We start from the raw sequence: 20,181 nt of genomic DNA, 5'->3' as shown, positions 1-20,181 counted from the left end.
TCTTCAAAAATGACAGTGGTATGTATAAGCAGATTTCATTTTACAACAAAAATGTTGAAAAAGGGAGCATAAATATACTTTTGATGGCCATATGCATGATATTAACATAAACAACTGATTCTGAACCTGCATGTCCTGGAAAATAGTTAACATCCTGTAACCTGATTTGATGTCGGTCTCTTTTTTTCTGCTTTGTCCCTCTCCTCTAGGGGTCAGATGGGTCAGATGGGTAGCCCCAAGCCTGGCATGCAACAAGGAGGCCATGGAGGAGGAGGAATGGGAGGAATAGGAGGAGGAGGAATGGGAGGGATGGGAGGAATGGGAGGAATGGGAGGAATGGGAGGAGGAGGAATGGGAGGAGGAGGGATGGGAGGAGGAATGGGAGGTGGAGGGATGGGAGGAGGAATGGGAGGAGGTGGAAGAGGATCAGGCATGGGCACCGGTGGAGGGATAGGTTCCAGAGCGGCTGAGCCTTACCGCCTGGCCACTCACGAAAGTCCAAGTTCCCCCCGACACATGCAGTCTGGCCAGGGGCCGGGCCACGGAATGGGTCAGACTCCAGCTGGGTCCGGCATGGGAGGCCACGTAGGTCAGAGTCCCGGTCAGCACGCCTCCCGTCGAAACCTCCAAGTCGACTTCAGCGGCTCCAGGACAGGCCGCTCTCCCTCGGTGTCTCCTGACCGCGGTGTGACACCCACCTCGCCCTACTCGGTGCCACAGATCGCACCCATGCCCAGCAGCAAACTTTGCCCTGTGTGCACCACCACAGAGCTCTCCAACCCACCGGCTGTACCCAACTACAACACCTGCACTCAGTGTAAGGCCACCGTGTGTAACCAGTGTGGATTCAACCCCAACCCACACCTCACTGAGGTAGGTCATGTTAATCAGTGAGGAGTGAGTGTGTGTGTTTGTTACTTGTATCATGGGCAAAGATCTGTTTATCTATGTCCAGGTGTGTGTGTGAGAAATGGTTTACTGTAACTCATGAGTTTTGTGTCCCTCCTTACTTGTCACAATAAGTATGTGAAACAAGAAACAAGGGAAGATTTGTTGTAGTTTTCTGGCTACATAAATCAATAATCTGATAATGCTGATTTATAGAGAGGGACTAAGCGTATAAATATAATTTAATTCTGTGGGCAGACAGAAGTCACTATTGATGAATGTTTTGGGTTTAGATGATAAACGCCAGGATGAATGTGAAACGTATTCAAACACAACTTAAGTTTGGAAACAGGAAACAGATCTGGCAGAGGCCAACAGGATAAAGATTATTTCTGGCCTGCTGTTAGAGTCAGTAAAAGAGGAGAGAAAAAGAGAGAAAAGAGAGAGAGAGATATTTTTATTTTGGCACCATTCTTTTGTTTTCATGCCAATAGTACACCTTTGGCTCGAATGAGATTGAGACGAAGTCAGTGAAAAAATGAGAAAGTCAGGAGAAAGTGATCAAAGGAGTGAGAGAGATGGCTTGAGGCGCATGAGAAAATAAGGTCAGAAAGAAAGAGAGAAAGAGAGCAGGAAGTGTGTGTGTGTGTGTGTGTGTGTTTTCTGTCCAATTTGCAATTAATAGATGGCAAGATGGCGGCATGCACAGACCCAGCTGCTCGATGCTCATGAAAGGAACCCCACTATTAAGACTCGTTTGCCTTAATATGCTATAATTGCCCTCTCCTACTAAAATATATCGTTAGAAACACATGAAATATTCTATTATTTAAAACTCATCTATGTTTAATGTATAGTTTGACATATTTTGACATCACCATTACACTATGTGGGTTGTAAAATGTGCTTCTTATGGTTGCAATGTCCAGTAAAAAATGAATCTACTGGACATGTTTATAGTAAGCATATACATAGTCCTCATTGAATTCATTTTTAATGCTGATTAAGATGAAGACTGGGTTGTAAAAAAACAAAATCTGAATCTTAAGAATATCACAACCTCTATTTATTTTATTTATTGACATTAATCTGTTTATTAATGGCATTAACAAACAGATAATTAACTTTTTTTTGTGACTTTTCTCAAATTTTCTTTTTAATTTCTTACACTGGAAACATTATTTGACTTCTGTAACGTTCATTGTATTCTAGCAGGGACAGTTGTTTATATAAGAAGGCTAGTAAGAAAAGGAATGGTGGTATAGAAGAAGGTACTGTATAGATACTGTATCTATATATAACTTTATATTGTAGTCTTTGTGTGTATTTGTGATACACAGTGAGTGTAAAGGCTCAGTAAGTGGCAGTAATTCCTTCCTGAGGCGCTGACAGATTCTCTATTAATGTGCCAAGGCAAGAAACACGGATCATGATAGTTTTTGTGTGTGTGTGTGTGTTTATGTGTGTGTCTGTGTCTGTGTGTGTGTGTGTTTGTGAGTTACCTTTACTCAGGTGTGACATGAAGAAGGAAACACTACATTAGTTGGCCTTCAGAAAGAGAAATGGAGGGAAAACAGACTGAGGAAAAACAAAAGAAATAAAGGACCGATTAATGTCACAAGATATTCAGAGATGGAGTGAGGAATGAGGAGGAGAGAGAAGGTGGGAGCTTGCCTTAGGTGACGGGATTCAAACTATCAGTCAGCTTCCGGCGACAAAAATCAAATTGCTTCCTCCCCGGGCAGACAGGAAAGACTTGGGACAGAGAACACAACTGTGCGACGTGCAGTAGCATGAGGCTACGTTTGATATATTAGCCGTGCTGGCACCCATTGATTCCAAGTGATGTCTGGTCCAGAGGCTTTTTGTTGGCAGACAGCACAATAAACACTTTGCTGGATTAAACAAACAACTGTGGTTGTGTTGTTGTGCCTCAGTTTTAATTTGCTTTTTGTGGGGGAGAACGTTGGCACCAGGATCATCCATGTGTACCCAGTACATCATTCACCCTGACGCTCCATGTTAACAAGCAAGCATCCACTGCTGGGTGATTGTAAATAACTCATATTTTTCAAGGTAAGAACACTGACATACTGTATTGTTAATTTTTTATCTTTTTATTAGTTGTATTTTGCAGATTCAAAGATGTTGCAAAATTACTACACCTATAATCAAGTTCACTGTCAGCTTTACACAATACCCCATTACTCAGCACCTCACTACTTATGAGAATAAAGAACTGACCTACAATAAATAGAGATGAATCCCCTTGTACTGTAATCCCCAAACAGCTGACTCCAAAATAACAGCAGAGATGAATGTAAGGATTCAACAAACATATCCAATTATAAGTTTTATAAAGGTAGGCTGTTTATTGTATTGAGTTGGAATGGCAACCCACTATAGTGACAGTTGGATTTTATAAACTGGAAATCATCTTCTGTCAGACTGATTTAACTTTAAAAAATATTTCATAAAGTATTAATTAAGCTGTAGTGCTTCTAATCTAGCTGATTTCTATTTATTTATTTATTTACAATACAAGTCTAATTTCTCCTTATACTTAACATATTGACATAGAAATTATATAATCTCTGGGCAGCACATTGAGGATTTTGGTCTTTATGTTGTCATCACCTAATAAGCAGGGTGTCAGTTACTCAGAAATACGCGGGAGTCAACTTTATTGCAATTTGAACAGAAATGTCTGTTATTCTTTGCACAGCGTTCCATGAAGGTTTTGCTGCGTTTGATTTTAAACTTGCCTACTGTACTTTCAGTGTGGCAGCTGCTGCCTGACTCATGTGGGATCATCTCCGTAAGACCAAACTTTGATCTCTGCTCACGTAGACATGCTCGTACAGTATGTGTGGCCCTGTGTGTGTACGCGTGTGTGTGTGCATGTGCAACAGAGTGAGTACTACAGGTTAATAATGGTGGGTCATGCTAATGAGGTGGAAGGAAGGAGGAGTTGATAAGCCTCTGATTTAGGGATTAACACACACAAAATTACACATGTACTGCACATGCATAAACTAACGCTCGCTTAACACAGTCACAAATGCAGTGTAGACACACACACACACACACACACACACACACACACACACACACACACACACACACACACACACAGCTTTTCCCCACTTGCCTTAACATTATTCATGCGAGGAGCCAGAGCAATAAATTGTGATGTTAATTATTTGGAGGAACCCACAGGGATTTCCTGTCGGACAAAATGGAAAGCAACTTGAAATGCAACACAACAGTATAAGATCCAACCATCACCTTTTTAGAACATTGTCACACATTGGTGGAAAGGAAGAGGAAAAAGGCCTGATTTTAGGTTTTTTTTGTGTTATCAAATGCTTTCCTAAAACAAAAATAATCTTCAAGTTTCAATTGTGCACCGCATTGCACATTAAGCTTTGCTGCCTTTGATCTCTAACTCCTCCATCTTGTACAGATGAATGTACTGGTCCTGCTATTGTTCAGCCTCCTATGAATTATGGATTAGTTCTCCACTCCTACTAACGTTCTCTATCTTCTCCGTATTGTCCTGGCTAATCAGTGTTCCCTCAGTCCCTGTAATCTAATGAACAGTCCCACCTTGCAAACCTCTGACGCAGTTTGCAACATGAAAGTGACTTAACCAGACAGCTATATGAGATTAAACATGTCACATGCTTTTACTTGAGTGAGTTTGCATTGACAATTTCAATTTGACAACAAACAGCTTACATTTATAATTAAATGATAATTGTATGTCCAAATCAGTATTGCACAATCCAAAAATAGTAAGAAAATCATAAAATCATGGACTCTCAAACTTTTGTCAAACTAGCTTGGAAATATAACAAGATTTATATTCACTGAGATGTTTTACTATGTTGCAACTGGCACCAAAACATTTATTAAAAGAAAAAAAAAACTTTCCCTCAGCTCTATGTGGCAGAGCTCCAGCCATGTTGTGTTCTGTAGCTATGGATTAATACTTTAACTTAACATTATCCATTATTATCACAGCTAATCAATGTACTGTGTCTGTCCTGGTAATCTAACAAGCAGCTCTGTCGTACTACGCTCTGATTCCATTTGCATCAGATAACGTTTAGCAGATGTAGCCGAGCGAGCCCAAGAGATGATTTTATATTAACAGGTCAGGTATGTTTCATTATTGGTGTTTAACAAGTGGCAAACTGCACATGTAGATTCCTCATGTTGTCAACTGGTTTCGATATTGACTTGATAAAAGAAAAAAAAACTTTAAAGAGGGTGAAAATTCTATATAAGATAAATAAACAGAAGGGATCTTGTTATATTCTTTGTATTTAATTATAAAAGTACATAACGTTCCTTCAGAGCTGCTAAGAGGGTCGACCACCTTCTTCTGCCTACAGATTAATGCTTTAACTCAGCATCCTATATCAAGATCAGAGTTAATCAATGTGTTCTCTGTCCTGGTAATCTAATAAGCACTGCCAGCATCCATATCTTGGCCTTTGTATCAGATAACATTTAGAACACTAAACTAGGAAAGTGACACCAATTAGGAGGATCAGAGGGAGATTACAGTTAGTGTATCAGAGAGGGTGGTGGTAATGTGGTTTTCTCTATGAGTGACTTGATTTGTGGAAGATGTCTTGCATTGAAATACAGTATACACAGGTTTTATAGTATAATATATTAAGGCACTTTGTTGTTTGTAACCAAAAAAAGAGAGAAATGTAACAATATATTATTAATATATATATTTGTCTCATCATTAAGACATTTTTAAAAGTCAGCAGCCCTTAAAATGCTCTCCTTTCATGACGAAGTTTAGGTGAGAACTTCATCTTGGCTCTAAATATGTTTGAAATACACCTGTTAATTAAACTGGGTTTTTACTCTGTGAGTAGGGTTAGGGTTAGAGTTCAGATCAACAGTTAAAATAATCAAAAGCAAATGTCATCACTGACCTTTTTATATGATAATATATTGTAATAAGTTAATTATGAGTTGAAGTTCATTCATTTTTTACTTTTATAAATATATAGATATATATATCTATTTTATAAGGTAGAATCTCAATGTTTTAGACATGTCTGCTGTTAAAATTACAGGTAGCATTTTTCTCTCTAAAATGGATAAGTAGCATCTTGGACTGAACCAGATGAAACCTCTTTTCATTTGATGTTTTTATGTGCTGTGGGCTGGCCTCGTCAGTTTAGCGCCTTAAAAGGATAAACTCCGAGTGTTGCGGCTCTCATGAATATGGATGAGGGATATTGAAACACCCACACGCCATGTATTTGCAACTCATTTATATGAGTTATTCACCCCTTGTAAAAGTACACCTGTGAGCGATGTTAAAAAACCCTTCACTGTGGCAGTGAATACTAAATGATGTCTGCATTTTGTCACCTCTTCCAGGTGTTCTGGAATTGGAAAAAACAAGTTCAACAATTGACTATTGCCTTTTTCTTTTTTTTTTGTGCTGCAGCTGTTCGTAATAACACCCACTCATAATCGGAGTTTGAACCAGCAACCATTTGCTCACCGACCCTCATTTGCATTACAGTATTGAACCACAGATTGTAGATTTTTAAGCAGTGGATCAGCTCCAGAGACAGAAATAAGATGGATTCTTAGTCTGAATATGTATAGACAGAGTGATATTATCCTTTCCTCTTGAGACATTTAAGGATTTCAAAGGTAAACTAGCTAATGAGTAGACCACTAGGCTTAATTTGACTCCTCTGCTCTCACTTTTTACCTTCAGCTCAATCTTACATTAATGCAACATTAAACCATTTTATTAAAATATTTAAACTAATATTACAGATAAACTATCACTCTTTGGTTCCACCTCCTGACTCAGAGCATGATTGGAGCTGATATGGAGACATCTGTCGATAAATGCACAAGCATCCCTGAGCTGTAACGTCCTCTTAATGACAAATATTCAAGAAAGAAACAAAGATGCAGCAGAAAAAAAGGGTGAAGTGAAGAACAGTCCACTCATGGTTTACCCCGAGACTAAAACATTCCGTGCTGCAATCTGTTGACTGTTCTCAACCACATCATGAGTCCTCTGAGTTTTAGAGACGGGAAATGCATTATCAGCCTGTGGTCGAGCAGACTGATGCATCAATGACATCATATCTTTTTTTTAAATACACAGAGCTCCATGCTGAAGTGTAAACCATGATGTGGACATGTTGATCAAAGTGACTTCATGAGCCATTAGTGCGAGGAAAGTAATGCATGCAATTTTGAGAAAGCTTTTATCCAAAGTGCCTTGAGTGGGCGGCCCCAGTGGAAATGGAAACGTTAACCCCGTCAGTGTTAAAGTAACAAGTAATGAGCCTGATGTCAGAGAAGAAACAATTGTAATGATTATCACAACTCACAGTTCTTGAATTCAGCGTGGTGTCACTTCAAGATCTTTTTTCTTTAACTGTTTCGCACAAAGAAGAAGATTCATAATAAAACATCATGGAATCTCATAGAACAAAAACAATGAATAAAGAAGCTAAACATAACTAATGAAAAAGGAAAGCTCTTTTCATGCAGTAAACATTAAACGCATCACTTCCTGTGTACCAGACAATGTTTCAAACTGCAAATCGAAGCTTTCCAGAGGTGAAAGCAGTTAAACATTCACGCAGTAAAATGGATTGAAAGTGGTAAAATAGAAAAGGTTATATGCAAATTGGGAGCTTTAAAACATTAGGTTGTGTTGATTCTTTATTTCAGTCAAATTCATTGCGCTACACACTGATTCCCTGCACAGCTTTTAGCTTTTATTGACAGTAGTTTTACTTAAACAAATCAAATTACATGAGAAAAAAAGGACAGAGGGGAGAAATTGGCTTATCGTGTACCACAACATTACCATTAGGGGATTCACCTTAGAGTAGATTAAATCTCAATAACTCCTTCTTCATAGGTCTCTCTGCTTAAAATGAATGACTCATGGGAAATGTAGCATGTTCATACCTTTATACAAACAGATTAATGCTGCCTTTGTCAAAGAGATCAAAGTATCAATCAAATGAATTGATTTAAATCAGTGAAATAGTATAACTGCTGCATGTTACAGTAAGTTTCTGAAGGTTTGATGCTATTTCTTGGATTGTTGTTAACATTGACTTGTTCTTGGCTACCTGCATCCATCACATCAGCATCTCTCCACCAGTCAGTCATATAAGCCTTTTGGCAGCTTGTCTTCCTCCCTGCAGCCTGTTTGTTGTTCGACAGACTGGGTGCTAAATTTAGACTCGGCGTGCACATAGGGCCGTTAATAGAAAAAAAGTGTGTGTGTGTGAGTGTGTGTGTGTGTGAGCGCGTGTGTAAGTGAGGTGGATTAATTAATTTCCGGAAGAATCCGCCGATTGCGCTCCTCTGTTCTCGCCTCTGAAATCTTAGCAATTTCTGTGTGAGTGTGTGTGTGGGTGTGTGTGCATGTGTGTGACTTCCTCGTGTTGAGTCATCAGTAAGCCGCATACACACAGTGTGTTTTGTTAATGGAGTTTAACCATGACTGCGGATTAATGACCATTTATGTGTCGCTGTTAAATGACTGAGCATTGTTAAGTTTCATTGGAACAAATAAGCAGTGATGTCCTACTATTGCTTAGATATAGATTAACAGTAGGTTATCTTATCTTTCATAATTATCATATTAACATTATCATAATTATGCTGTGAGTTTATTTATTGACTGAATGTGAAGTTGAGATAGCGGCTGCGAGGAAATCTTGAGCATTATGTTAGAGATACAGTATTTTACATATAAAGAAAAGGGGGGTAAAAAAGGCAGATTTTAGGCATCCAAGTGAAAATGAAAAAGTTGAAATATTAGGTCTTACAGTATATAACATGCTGCCGACAACAGCGCATGAGTAGACTGTTTTATTTGTGAGTGTGGAAGGATTTATTCACAGTCAGGATCCCTGGCTTTATCTCTTGTTCCTGACACCGTGTTGAAGCAGAGAGAGAGTGACAAGGCGAGGGGGCGATCGAGGTAAAAACCTATCCATCTATCCGGTCTCATTCCCACTATCTCTATACCTATACATCCCTTCCTGCCTTTGCTGCCATCAACAGAAGAAACATAGTAGACATTCAGTGTCTTCAGCTGCTGTAAACATCTTACAGTAAATTGTGTAGAAATAAAGCACAAAAAAGACTTGTTCTTCACTTCAAGACGATGTTGACCAAGACCACGATCTTTCCATATAATGAAAATGTAGCTAATGTAATGGATTACACTTCCATTACATTTGGCATCTCATTTCATTGGAAACATATTTGTGCTTCCAAATTATAAGTATATAAAGAGAATATCAACTTTGGTTTCTACTGTGATTTCTCAAGCAATGTGTGAATGAGAAGGAAAGACAAAGAAGAAAAGAAAGAAAGTAAAAGGTGTTACAGTGCCAGAAAATGGCAGACAGACATTTACAGTTTCTAACAAGGTTGAGAAAAAAAGGAGAAAGGATTTAGAGCGATTTGCGTGGATATGAGCGAGGACGTCAGAGCGTTTTATCACCACCACCACCGTGATGTCTGATACGGAGAACATTCCAGCCCATTTCACTTATGAGCTATTTCTATACCTCATCATGGCTAATTAAACATCTTCCTCACAGTTGGAGGTCACGTACTCACACTCTCTCTCACACACACACACACACACACACACACACAGAGCACACCAACTGCAAAAGGGAACATTATTGTCATTTCCAGAACTTCACATGTGGATGTTCATGGAGAATATATTTAGAAATACATCGCAGACCAAAAAATTGTGCAAGTGGAAATAACTACTAAACAAATACGTTTCAGTTTGTGTGTTGATGACACAAAGAGATCATAATAACTGTGGTTGTTGTAGTTAAAAAAGGATACAAAAATATAAGATATTAACAGATTGTATAAACAAGAGAAATCTAACCAAGAAAACACATGAAAAACTATCTCCATCTTAGGTTCACTTGCTGGCATTTTCAGAGCTTTTAACTGCATCCTACTGTCTTCAACAGGCGCAGGTGTCATCATGTGACCTACATGCAATGATATTGTGTATCATGTGACCAACATGCCACACTAAGGTCACATGATGACATCTTTACCAGCTCCAATCACTGATAAAGTCCTCTTAAAAAGCTAGTAAGTGGTCTTTGTGAAGATAATTTTGTCACACGCGCTGCTCTCAAGTTCAAGAATGAACTTCTGTGCTCAAACCCCAAAATAATCTAGTGTAATATTCCACTCTTATTCTACTGAGGTCACATCTGTGTCATCCTCCCTGTCATCCTCCCTACTCCACTTCTACCTCTAGTCTCAATATGAGCCTACTTAAAATAAAAATGGTAAAAGACAAAAAAAATCCCATCAAAGTTAATAACTGCTGTTCAATAAATGTGGAAAGTGAACAGGGGAGAAAAGTTGCAGGAACACACACACAGGGAAAACGTATCTTTAACTTCTCCTCTTGACTGTTATGACACCGGGAACTTTCCAATCATCTTTTAGTTTATAAAAGTCATTCTCTGTGATCCAACCATAATTTAGTGTCTACACCTTTAGTGTAAATCTATGGAAGCCAGCTGAGCCATGAGACAAACCCATATAATGATAAGCACATGCAGTCCAGAGTGTTAAGCTCCAGTGGTGGCTATCCTATTCCTGATAGCAGCCCTGTTAATGATAATAATAATGATAATACTAATAATAATAACGCTAATGACACAGGTTACAGGAATGACACTTAGATAATTACCTCTTACATTTTTCGTTAACGACATAATATATTTATCACCCTAATGGCAGTTTCCCTGTGAAGGAAAGGAGCCGGTCGCTCATAAGGACCAAAGACAATGACGATTTTCTCCGTAATGACGGACATGACCGTGGCGACCTAAATGAGAGGATATATTTTCATAACCGCCGGCGGGGTATAATGATTATAATTTAGACGACACCTAGAACTGAGATAAATATAGTGATGGCTGCTGTCAGCTCATCACTGATCCATTGTCTGCATTGCTTTTCTTGTCATTTGAATACAATACGCTGCCGAGATCTTTATAGAATGTTTCCGAACAAAGTTATCTTACATAAAAGGCTCTAGTGCAACATGATTAACTTTTATTTTCAATATTGAACCAAACCATATTCTGTAAACTTTTCCCACAAAAATCTGATCATCTTCCATTCATTCATTCATTCATTCATTCATTCATTCATTCATTCATTCATTAGTAACTAAATAACTCCCAAGGCAGTCATCACTCAGCAGCAGAGCAGCTCTCCCTTATGAAACCAAGCCAAATGTATTGCAATTCAAGAAGGAGCTGGTCTTTACTGCTGCAAATTATTACTGGCAAACTCTTTCACCCAGTTTGAACCTTTTGAAGGCTTCCTTACTAACAGTAATCCTAATTGAGTTGCCGAAACACTGGCTTATAGGGAATCGTACGGCAGACTCAAAAAGCGGTCACAAATATTGTACGTTATTAGTCATAATGTATGTCATTACCGGGTTGTTGCTGGCAGTGAGAATTTAAAGGGATTGCCTGAATCCTGACATGCAATTAATTTTCATATTAAGTGTTGGAAATCTCAAAGTCCACCTTTCAACTTTGCAGAAATGTGGGTAAAACATTGTCAACGTAGCGTTGGAAATATATTTCATCCCGCAATTCACCAAACTAATTACAGAGCAGGCTTCACTTCCTCACATTTTTATTCTTCCTGTCTGTCTGTGTCTTTGTCTTCCACCCTCGTTCTTACTGTTTCAGGTCCATATTCCTTCCTTCCTCCACCTTTTATCCACCTCTCTCCTCACTGCCCGCCTTTCACTTTCTCCCTCCACTCATCTTCATCGTCTCTCCCCTCTCTTTCCCCTCTCTTTCCCCTCTCTTTCCCCTCTCTTTCCCCTCTCTCCCCTCTCTCTCCTCTCTCTCTCTCCCCTCTCTTTCCCCTCTCTTTCCCCTCTTTCCCCTCTCTCCTCTGCGGTAGAGGAGGCAGTCTGTCATGCATGGCTTTCCGTGAGCGAGCGGCGAATCAAAAGCTCCAGGCATAAACCTCCGCCAAGCAGCAGAAATCCTGTTTGAAAAGCCTCCAGTGGCACTGACAGTTCAACGGAGATGTACACACACACACACATACACACATACACACACACACACTATCGCACACAGGATGCTTATGAACAAATTTGAGTGGAGACACGTGTGCATACTGTATGTGGAATGCTCATACGTGGGCACTGACACACATTTTCACTTGCTCACGGTATCACCACAGGACAGTTACATGAGCTAACCAGATTTTCCCTGAGGGTTCTTCCACACGGACAGAGATTGGCTTAATTAAAAGATCAATTTGGTTAGTTAAATAAAAATGGTTAATTTTGTTAATTGCCAGCCCAGTCTCATAAATCTACATACAAATAACACAGCTTTACACATTCTTCTGATTTAAAAATCTCCACTTGTCATACTTCTATTTCCCTTTTGTCCTCCTCAGCCTCACTCTGAGCTCACACTTTTTTTTTTTTTGGTTATCCTGTTTCCTCTTTTTTTTGTCCTTCCTGACACCTTTTTATCCTTACCTTCCCCCTAACGTCACTTCTGGCTGTTAATAGTTTTCACACCTTGACAAGCGAACAATCACGCCATGCAAAACCAGGTCTGCGATGCGTGTTTGTGTGTGTGTGTGTGTGTGTATGCGGAGATGACGGGTAACGCTGAATGTTTCTGTTTGTGGAGCTCTGTGGGTTATGTTGGAACATCAAGGCGGAGAAATCTGCTGGGAGTGACTGCGATGGCAACAGCATTATCAGGGCCACCGGGGGACATGTACTGTACACGTAAACACAGAACTAAACATCCATATACAGTAACACCGAGTCAGGCATGAATAAACATAGCATAACTAACACACTATAACTCACAAACAAGAATATTTCCCCTCTTTGTCTTTGGTCATTTATTTTTCTGTCTTCACAGAGCTCACTAAGCTGCTGCTGCTGTTTTAAGGTGTTAATTAACGGATTTCTTCTTATTTCCTGAAGCCTACTGTGCACCTTGCTCTTAAAAAAAACAGTATACAATAGTAGGCCTCTGTGCAATAACATTATTGGCTTAAGTGGAGAATGTTCATGCTAAAACATTTAATGATAGCCAGATGCACTTTACCAAGTTCTGCTCAAAGCTTTGGTTTCTAACATAGGACAGTACATCAAATACAGCGCTTGTTGTCAACAGACTAATGGATACCATTTTCAACATGAAATAAATCTGTGTGGTTGGCTAATAGCTAGCTTGGCACCAGCTTCTTCAAATCACTTTCTTTGTGTTTAGTTAATAGCTAACACATCGTAAAATGTGACTTAATGCACATTTTTATGGTCAGGTTATGGTTAGCAAACTGTTAGCGGATGTGGCTTTAATAGCATGGGATGTGTCAACACCTTTAGGCTAACTGCAACCAGCTAGCTTAATTTGTGGTATTTATACTGTCTGCTTATTTGTCCTGATATCATGTGAGGTATTTTGATATCTATATAAAGAGTATTCATAATCCATATACATCTGCTCATCTGTTTCTATTTCAGTGCCCTGTCAGAGTTAGCACGCATTTTCTATCAGTTGTAATAGAAGCAGTCATTGAATGGCCAAGAGTATTTTCACATCATCTACCTTTGTGTCAATCAGTGCTTGATACTGAATCTGCTCTCATTTCAATCAGTGGCTTTACTGTCTCTTCTATTATGCCACTATTGTCATGATTTGTCATTCTCCATTCTTTCCCTCATTATATTGATGTTTCCCCATGGCCAACTCCATATATGTTAAGTCTCTCCTGATTGCTAAAGTTAAAAAAAAAGGATCGCTTTCTATCAAGATCAAGATATTTGCAGTAATCTGTTTTGTGTTCAGGTTGCCAAAACACTGGGGGCTGACACTGACTCATAAACTTGCCTGATTACAAGAGAGCCAATTCTCAGCTCAAATAAGCAAAATCTACAACCTCCAAACAATTTAAAAATGTAACAGGTTTTAAGGAGTTGGGGCTGGTCCTCTGGGGTCTGAACTCAACTGAAAATGGAGCAATCGGCTCACTAGACACTAACAATAATGATCTATTGATGACAGCAGCTGCATTGCCTACTGTATATATCCCTATAAATGAATTCCAAGCAGATCTGACAAAATCTGAATTCAATCACACTTGGTTTATTTTCTGCTGGGGCCTGTCGAGTTGAAACTGACGCTCGTAGTGGAGTGTGACAGTTTTAGAGAGAAGCACCACCCAGTTGGCATATTTTTATGTTTCTGGATATTTAGTACCAGCAAGAGAAAATATTACAGCAAACAGCAATGTACCTGTTTACAGTCCTCTTTGTTGTGGGGGAATACATTTCTGGCTAAATAGCAGTTATGGGAAATGGTGTCTGTGTGTGATTCACTGTAATTGCAGTTCAGGATTATCGCATATTGTAGCCAAGCAGAAGTATCACAATGATAGCTGCCCTATGTGTGCGGCCTATGCCTTTTGTTCCGTCTCTCTAACCTGGCACTGGTTAAAGCACAGCCCATGTAGCAGAGGAAACTACTGGAATGACAGAAACAGAATGATACAACAAAACCTGATTGCGGTGCTAGGTCATATATATCATTATTATTTCCTATTATTGTTGTAGGGCCTATTACAGTTCACAATTATGATATTTCTGAAACATAACAAAGTTGTTTTTGTGCCTAAACCTAACCTTGCTGTAGTCATAGCGTGACTGTGTCAGATAATTGAGTATGTTTTGTTTTTGTCATGTGGTTTTAGTTGCTTTAGTATTTATCTTAACAGTTATAACAAAATATTAATGTCATGCTACTGGGATACATTTTGTCAACACCACCAATCTAAAAATCAGCAACAAGGACAAGATCCCAGACTAGTTTTAACCCTTTGTAATGCTTACTTTTATATGTGTGCATACAGTATGTAAGGAATTTCAGTATTTGTCATCGTAATCGTCATCAGATATTTTTATATGCTGTACTATATATACTGGACTACTATATACTGGACTAGACAGATACAGGAATACATGAGGGAGTTTCTTTGCAGTCTTTTTCACAGCAGGCTTTTCTCCCCTCTACTGTACCTCCTTTTGCTCCCTCACCTTACCTTTAATATATGCCCTTATGTCGCCTTATCACCCCCTTCTCCCACTTTTTCCTCCCTCTTATCTCCTTGCCCTTTCTCTCTCATCCTATCTCTCTCTCTCTGCTTCTCCAACTCGTCCTCTGAGGTGTGCGTCAGAAATGGCAGAGGAACAGAGTTATCTTTCTTCATGTTCTGTATGGTGAGGACCAGGTCTATTCTGGGGACGTAGGGCGAGATGGGGGAGAAAGACGGGGAGAAACTGGAGGGATGAGGATTCTCTCTCTACATGCATTAACCATGAGAACAGAGCAGCAGAGAGGCTCCAGCCAGGCTAGGACTGGAAAGAGAAAGAGAGAGGAGCCCCGGGCTAACAGCACACACCTGGGGACACACGCACACACACACACATACATCTGATAGATGTGTACGATATGTGTGTGCACCTAATAGACCTGCGCTTAGAAATATAAACATGCACCCAGACACATGAATACTTAAGTTGGCTCCCAACCACTCACACTGACATAGATACACACATGTCCACATGCAAGCACATACACACACACACACACGCCATGAATGCAGTTGCAAGCCCAGGAGTTCAAGCGCAGGAATTTATAATGAGTTGCTTTAAATTATTAATGCCTTTTTCTGGCACTCACATCTGCCTGCAGACAGACAGCAACAACATGCTGAGAAAGTCTAACTCAACCAAAAGGAACTATAGAGATGAAAAAGATGTGACCATTTCACATAACCTGAAGCCTTTTGATTCCGTGCAATGCATCTTTAATTAATCCTTTATTTAATACCATCAGACATTGATTAAGACAAAGTAATGTGAAAAATTGGCATTAGTTGACAGCATCTATATGTTTATTGTACAGTATCTAAACATGAAGTCATGTTTTGGCTGGCTAACATATGTTCTGCATTATGTAACATTGCGGGTGAATCTGAACAGAACTTGAAGTCCTTAAAATCCAACTGAAATCACATTTAATCATCTATCTTTGCAGTCACAATAATACTCCTTTTTGTCTCAGCATGCCAGTGTCTTGTATGATTGACATTAGCTGGCAGGCTATGGTGTTACATCGTATGGGACGAAGACAAAGTGAACAAACTGCTGTAGCAACAAGTTGTGGACAGAAAGAGTGTCACTAACAGAGGTTTTAAAGAGCAATGACCTAACCAGCATCTAACTGGACTGAAGTCACATTTTTAGGTAACATGCAGTTTAATGTGCTGCAGCTGAGCAGCTAATTAGCTATCTAGCCTGCTAACTGACATAAAGTGGTACAATATTCCCCTGTGAATGTTTGTTTTGCAGCTTGTTCAACAAGCTAAAGTGCAGGACAAGGTGTGTGTTCACGTATCTAAGTTAGATAAGAAGGGGATTAAAGCAGGAAAGCTAATGTGGGTTGTTGCCCTTGTGTTGTGTAGCAGGATGCTATCAGGCTCACTGTGACTGTCTGCTCTACCTATGATCAAATGCTACTTTATTGCCTTATGCAAAATTTGATTTGCTGTTGTGGAATAAGGACTCCAGCTACATCAGCAGATGGCGGTGGTTATTTTGATCACTGTTTTTTTCTCAAAGGGAAAAACATAGGACAAGTGATTTCCTGAGCAGATATGTATGCTGCATTTCAAAAAACTGGAGTTTTATCTCTGGCTGTACAGGAATAATAGCACCCTCTTGTGAGTCATGCCTTTGTGCTGTAAAACAATTTGACAATAAAATTCAATCTTTCCAGTGACAGCCTTGTGGATTTACAAAGAAAAGCACTTGGTGATGTGCATATCTGTGATGACCCCAGCTTATTTCCCCCCTCTTAATGGTGTCAGTCTTGACTGTGGATAGGTTTCAGTAAATCCTGTCAACTGCCAGTCAGCTGAGAGGAGTTGTTTAAGGACATAGCCTTCAAAAACGTCTGCTCGATCCTGTGTCACTGATCTCTTACACACATAGTTTGTGAATGCGCACACAGACTTAATAACCCTCCCTTGCCGAGACAGACTCAAACACATACAGTTGCTACTGATGTCCACTCCGATCACACATGCACACAGCGGAGAATAAAGGACGAGAGGACAAGAGGAGGGAGAACAGTGGTTCATGGAAGGGGAAAGACTGGCCGTAGGAGGTATTTAAAAGGCTGGCTGGGTGCTGTCCCTCAGTGATAAGACTGTTTGAGGTGGAGGTGATACAACTCATTCACACTCTTACACCTCTGCAAACAGGCCTGCACTGTCTGGCTGTCTGGCTGGCTTCCTGGATGGACAGATGTCTTATCTGTCTTTTCTCTTGAGGTATACCAACACCTTTTAATGCATTGTCCTCAATATCATGTCTGCCTCATGTTGTGGTTGTTCAAGCTATCGAAGGAAACTTATCACAGCAAAAAAATTAAAATCTTAAATCAATTAAACTAACTATGTTAGTGGGCCGCTCATCCCCTTTGAGAAAAGTCTGAAAAACTTATGTATATTTAACTTTTTACATTACCTGTCCAAATTCAACCCACCTAAACATATGTTCATGTACCACTGAGAAGATATTCATGTTGATGCCATTGTCCATGAATTGTCAATGGCTAGCAGAATTGTCCAGCTGCTAGCTAAGCTTCTCTTCATGAAGGTTTTAAACTCCCATGTATTTTAAAGGAAAAAAGCAACTTATAGGGTTTTGAGCATGAGGTAAAAAGAAAGAAGCCAAAAGCAATTCAAGTTTTTGAGTAGACGCAGTATAGATCATCTGTCAAACTGCAACGGGCCACCAATAAGCGGCAGTGGATCTTATTTGTATACACCACTTGTCATTGACAGCAATGGCTTGAAAATGTGTTTTAAATGGATTGCAGTTGGCATATAAGGTGACAGGTGTGAAGCTGAATCTCGGAGATGCTTTTATAAACTTTAAATATTTACACAGCTTTTGAACTATTTCAATTTGGATTCAGCTGTAACAAGGCACGTAAATTATGTTTATTCTTCCATCTTGTTTATAATCTTTGTGATCAGTTCAATAATGAAGGGAATTTACTGATTTTATGCCTGACTGAATAGAGTTTAAACCCCGCACACTCAGCTCAAACTGACTGTACCCATGAGGTTTTAGAGCACACCCATGGCTCACATCATAGTCTTGCTTGATCCTTGTGTCTTGAGTGCAGCTTCTCTGTCTGAATGGGGACTTGAGTTGTTAACCTGCACCTTTTTGGGATTGGGTGTTGGGGATGGATACTATGTGCAGCAAGTCCTCATACCTAATGTATACCAATGTATAAAAAAAAGAGTCCATATGAGAGTACCAAGTGACAAAAGTGATAAGTGACATATTAAAGTCTCTTCTGATCATATGCCCCAATGGTCAAATGTACCCTGCAGAGTTTCTGCCACTACCACTACAGAGGAGGGCTTTTAGGAATGGGTTCCTCTATTATTTGTGTTGTGCACACATACACGGACACACATGCCCGAAAAGGAGCCTGTGGACGATGGGGTACAAATTATTTTGTTTCATGTTACTCCACTGACAGTTGGTGGTGGTAACATGCAAAGAAGTGTTGCAATGCACCAACAAAGGTCATGAAAAAGACTGCTGGCAAGTAAACAAACAAGGTTAAAAACTTATTTTTATTTAAATTAGCTTTGGAAATGTTTTAAAGGGGGGTGAAATCCACTCAACACATTAGTTAGACCTCAAGGAAAATGTGTTTACAAGAAAACTCCACAGGGAATCTTTAAGGTATGGTTAAGGTTTCAGTATGAAACTGACTGATGATACTGTAGGGGATGTCCTTTCACCAACCAGGCTTCCACATCCTGACTTCTCAGTGCACTGTAAGGACATTACTTCCTGCACTGATCTCATATTGAGCTGTTTTAACAAATAACCAATGCTGCTGCTTTTCTGAAGAAGTAAATCTCCCCTTTGAGACTAAAGGGACTTTCTAAGCCAAATATATAGCAGGTTGACTTCCATTCAGACGCAGAGAAACTCTAATATCAGTTTTGGAGCCATTCAACTTGCAGAGCTCTTTAATGAATAGTTTCCAAGCTAAGGTTCACTCCTGTCGTCTCTCTCCTTTGCTCGGTCTTTTCTTCTCCATTCAAAACTGGATTTTTGCTTTTTATTACATTTTATTGAAGGGTACAGCTGTTAGGTTTTCAATGGTTTCACCATCTGCTACTTTGGGCAGCGTTTGTGAACATCTAACATAAAACGGTCCTCTACCCATTTTGGTTGTAGCACATGAAATAATTTGACAATGTTTTAGTGCCAGAAATTCAGACATGCTAGTTTAAATATTTCAATTACCATTAAACATTCACTCAGTGTGGAAGAGCTGTTAATCTTACAGTTTTTTATGTAGTGTCATGTAAGTTCTTTGACAATAAAAGTAGTTTGACCAATTGGCAATCTCCATGCGCTCAGGAAAATTGTGACATGTGGTAGAAAGCTCCAGAATAAAGATGGTAATGGACCTTGAGCTAGATTTCTTGTCAAGTAGAACTATACATTTTGTTTAAAAATACCTCTCTTTAATACCTCTGTTTTAATGTTTATTAACTTGTTACATATAGTAACAAAGAACAAAAGCTACTTTCCATGTGGGCATTGTTACAGACCTACAGAAGAAAAGAGGACATGTACTATATGTACTGTAAACAAACTGGAAACATGGTTTTCTCATTAAAAATGCATTAGAGTCCCACCATCACTCTGCTTCCCTTTTCTTCTTCTGCTTTCTCTTTACTTCGGTCATCTCATCAATTGACAGCTCCTTTTCTTCCTTCTTCTATTTCCTCCACCTTTTCTTTTCCCTCTAATCACCCTCTTCTCCTCCTCCGATTCAATATCTTCTATTTAGTCTGTTTATTTGCATTTATAAATGCTTTCAAATGCTTTATGAGTTCTTACTTTTCCCATGCAGCCATCCATCCATTGCACCGTGGTATTGTTTTTCAGTCTGACTCAAATCTACTATTGATCTAACAGCACAGGCTTAGACCCAGGCTTTTAATCACAAATTGCGTGCAGGCGAGTACACACGCACGCACACACACACACACACACACACACACATACACTCTCTCTTTTCTCTATCACTTAGT

The 20,181-nt window shown here is 39.4% G+C and overlaps 1 protein-coding gene across 1 annotated transcript in view; it reads left to right on the top strand.

Annotated features, from left to right (window-relative positions):
• The first annotated feature begins 327 nt into the window (after positions 1–327).
• bsna (bassoon presynaptic cytomatrix protein a) overlaps positions 328–20,181 on the top strand; it is a 104,314-nt gene continuing 84,460 nt past the window's right edge. The window contains exon 1 of the mRNA XM_053317689.1: positions 328–873. Within this exon, the coding sequence (XP_053173664.1) occupies positions 328–873 (546 nt within the window). The remainder of the gene's footprint in view (positions 874–20,181) is intronic.

The sequence above is a fragment of the Scomber japonicus genome, chromosome 4 (genome assembly GCF_027409825.1).
Source record: "Scomber japonicus isolate fScoJap1 chromosome 4, fScoJap1.pri, whole genome shotgun sequence".
NCBI classification, from domain to species: domain Eukaryota; kingdom Metazoa; phylum Chordata; class Actinopteri; order Scombriformes; family Scombridae; genus Scomber; species Scomber japonicus.
Note: the sequence above shows the minus strand (reverse complement) of the source record. Positions and strands in the feature narration are given on the sequence as shown.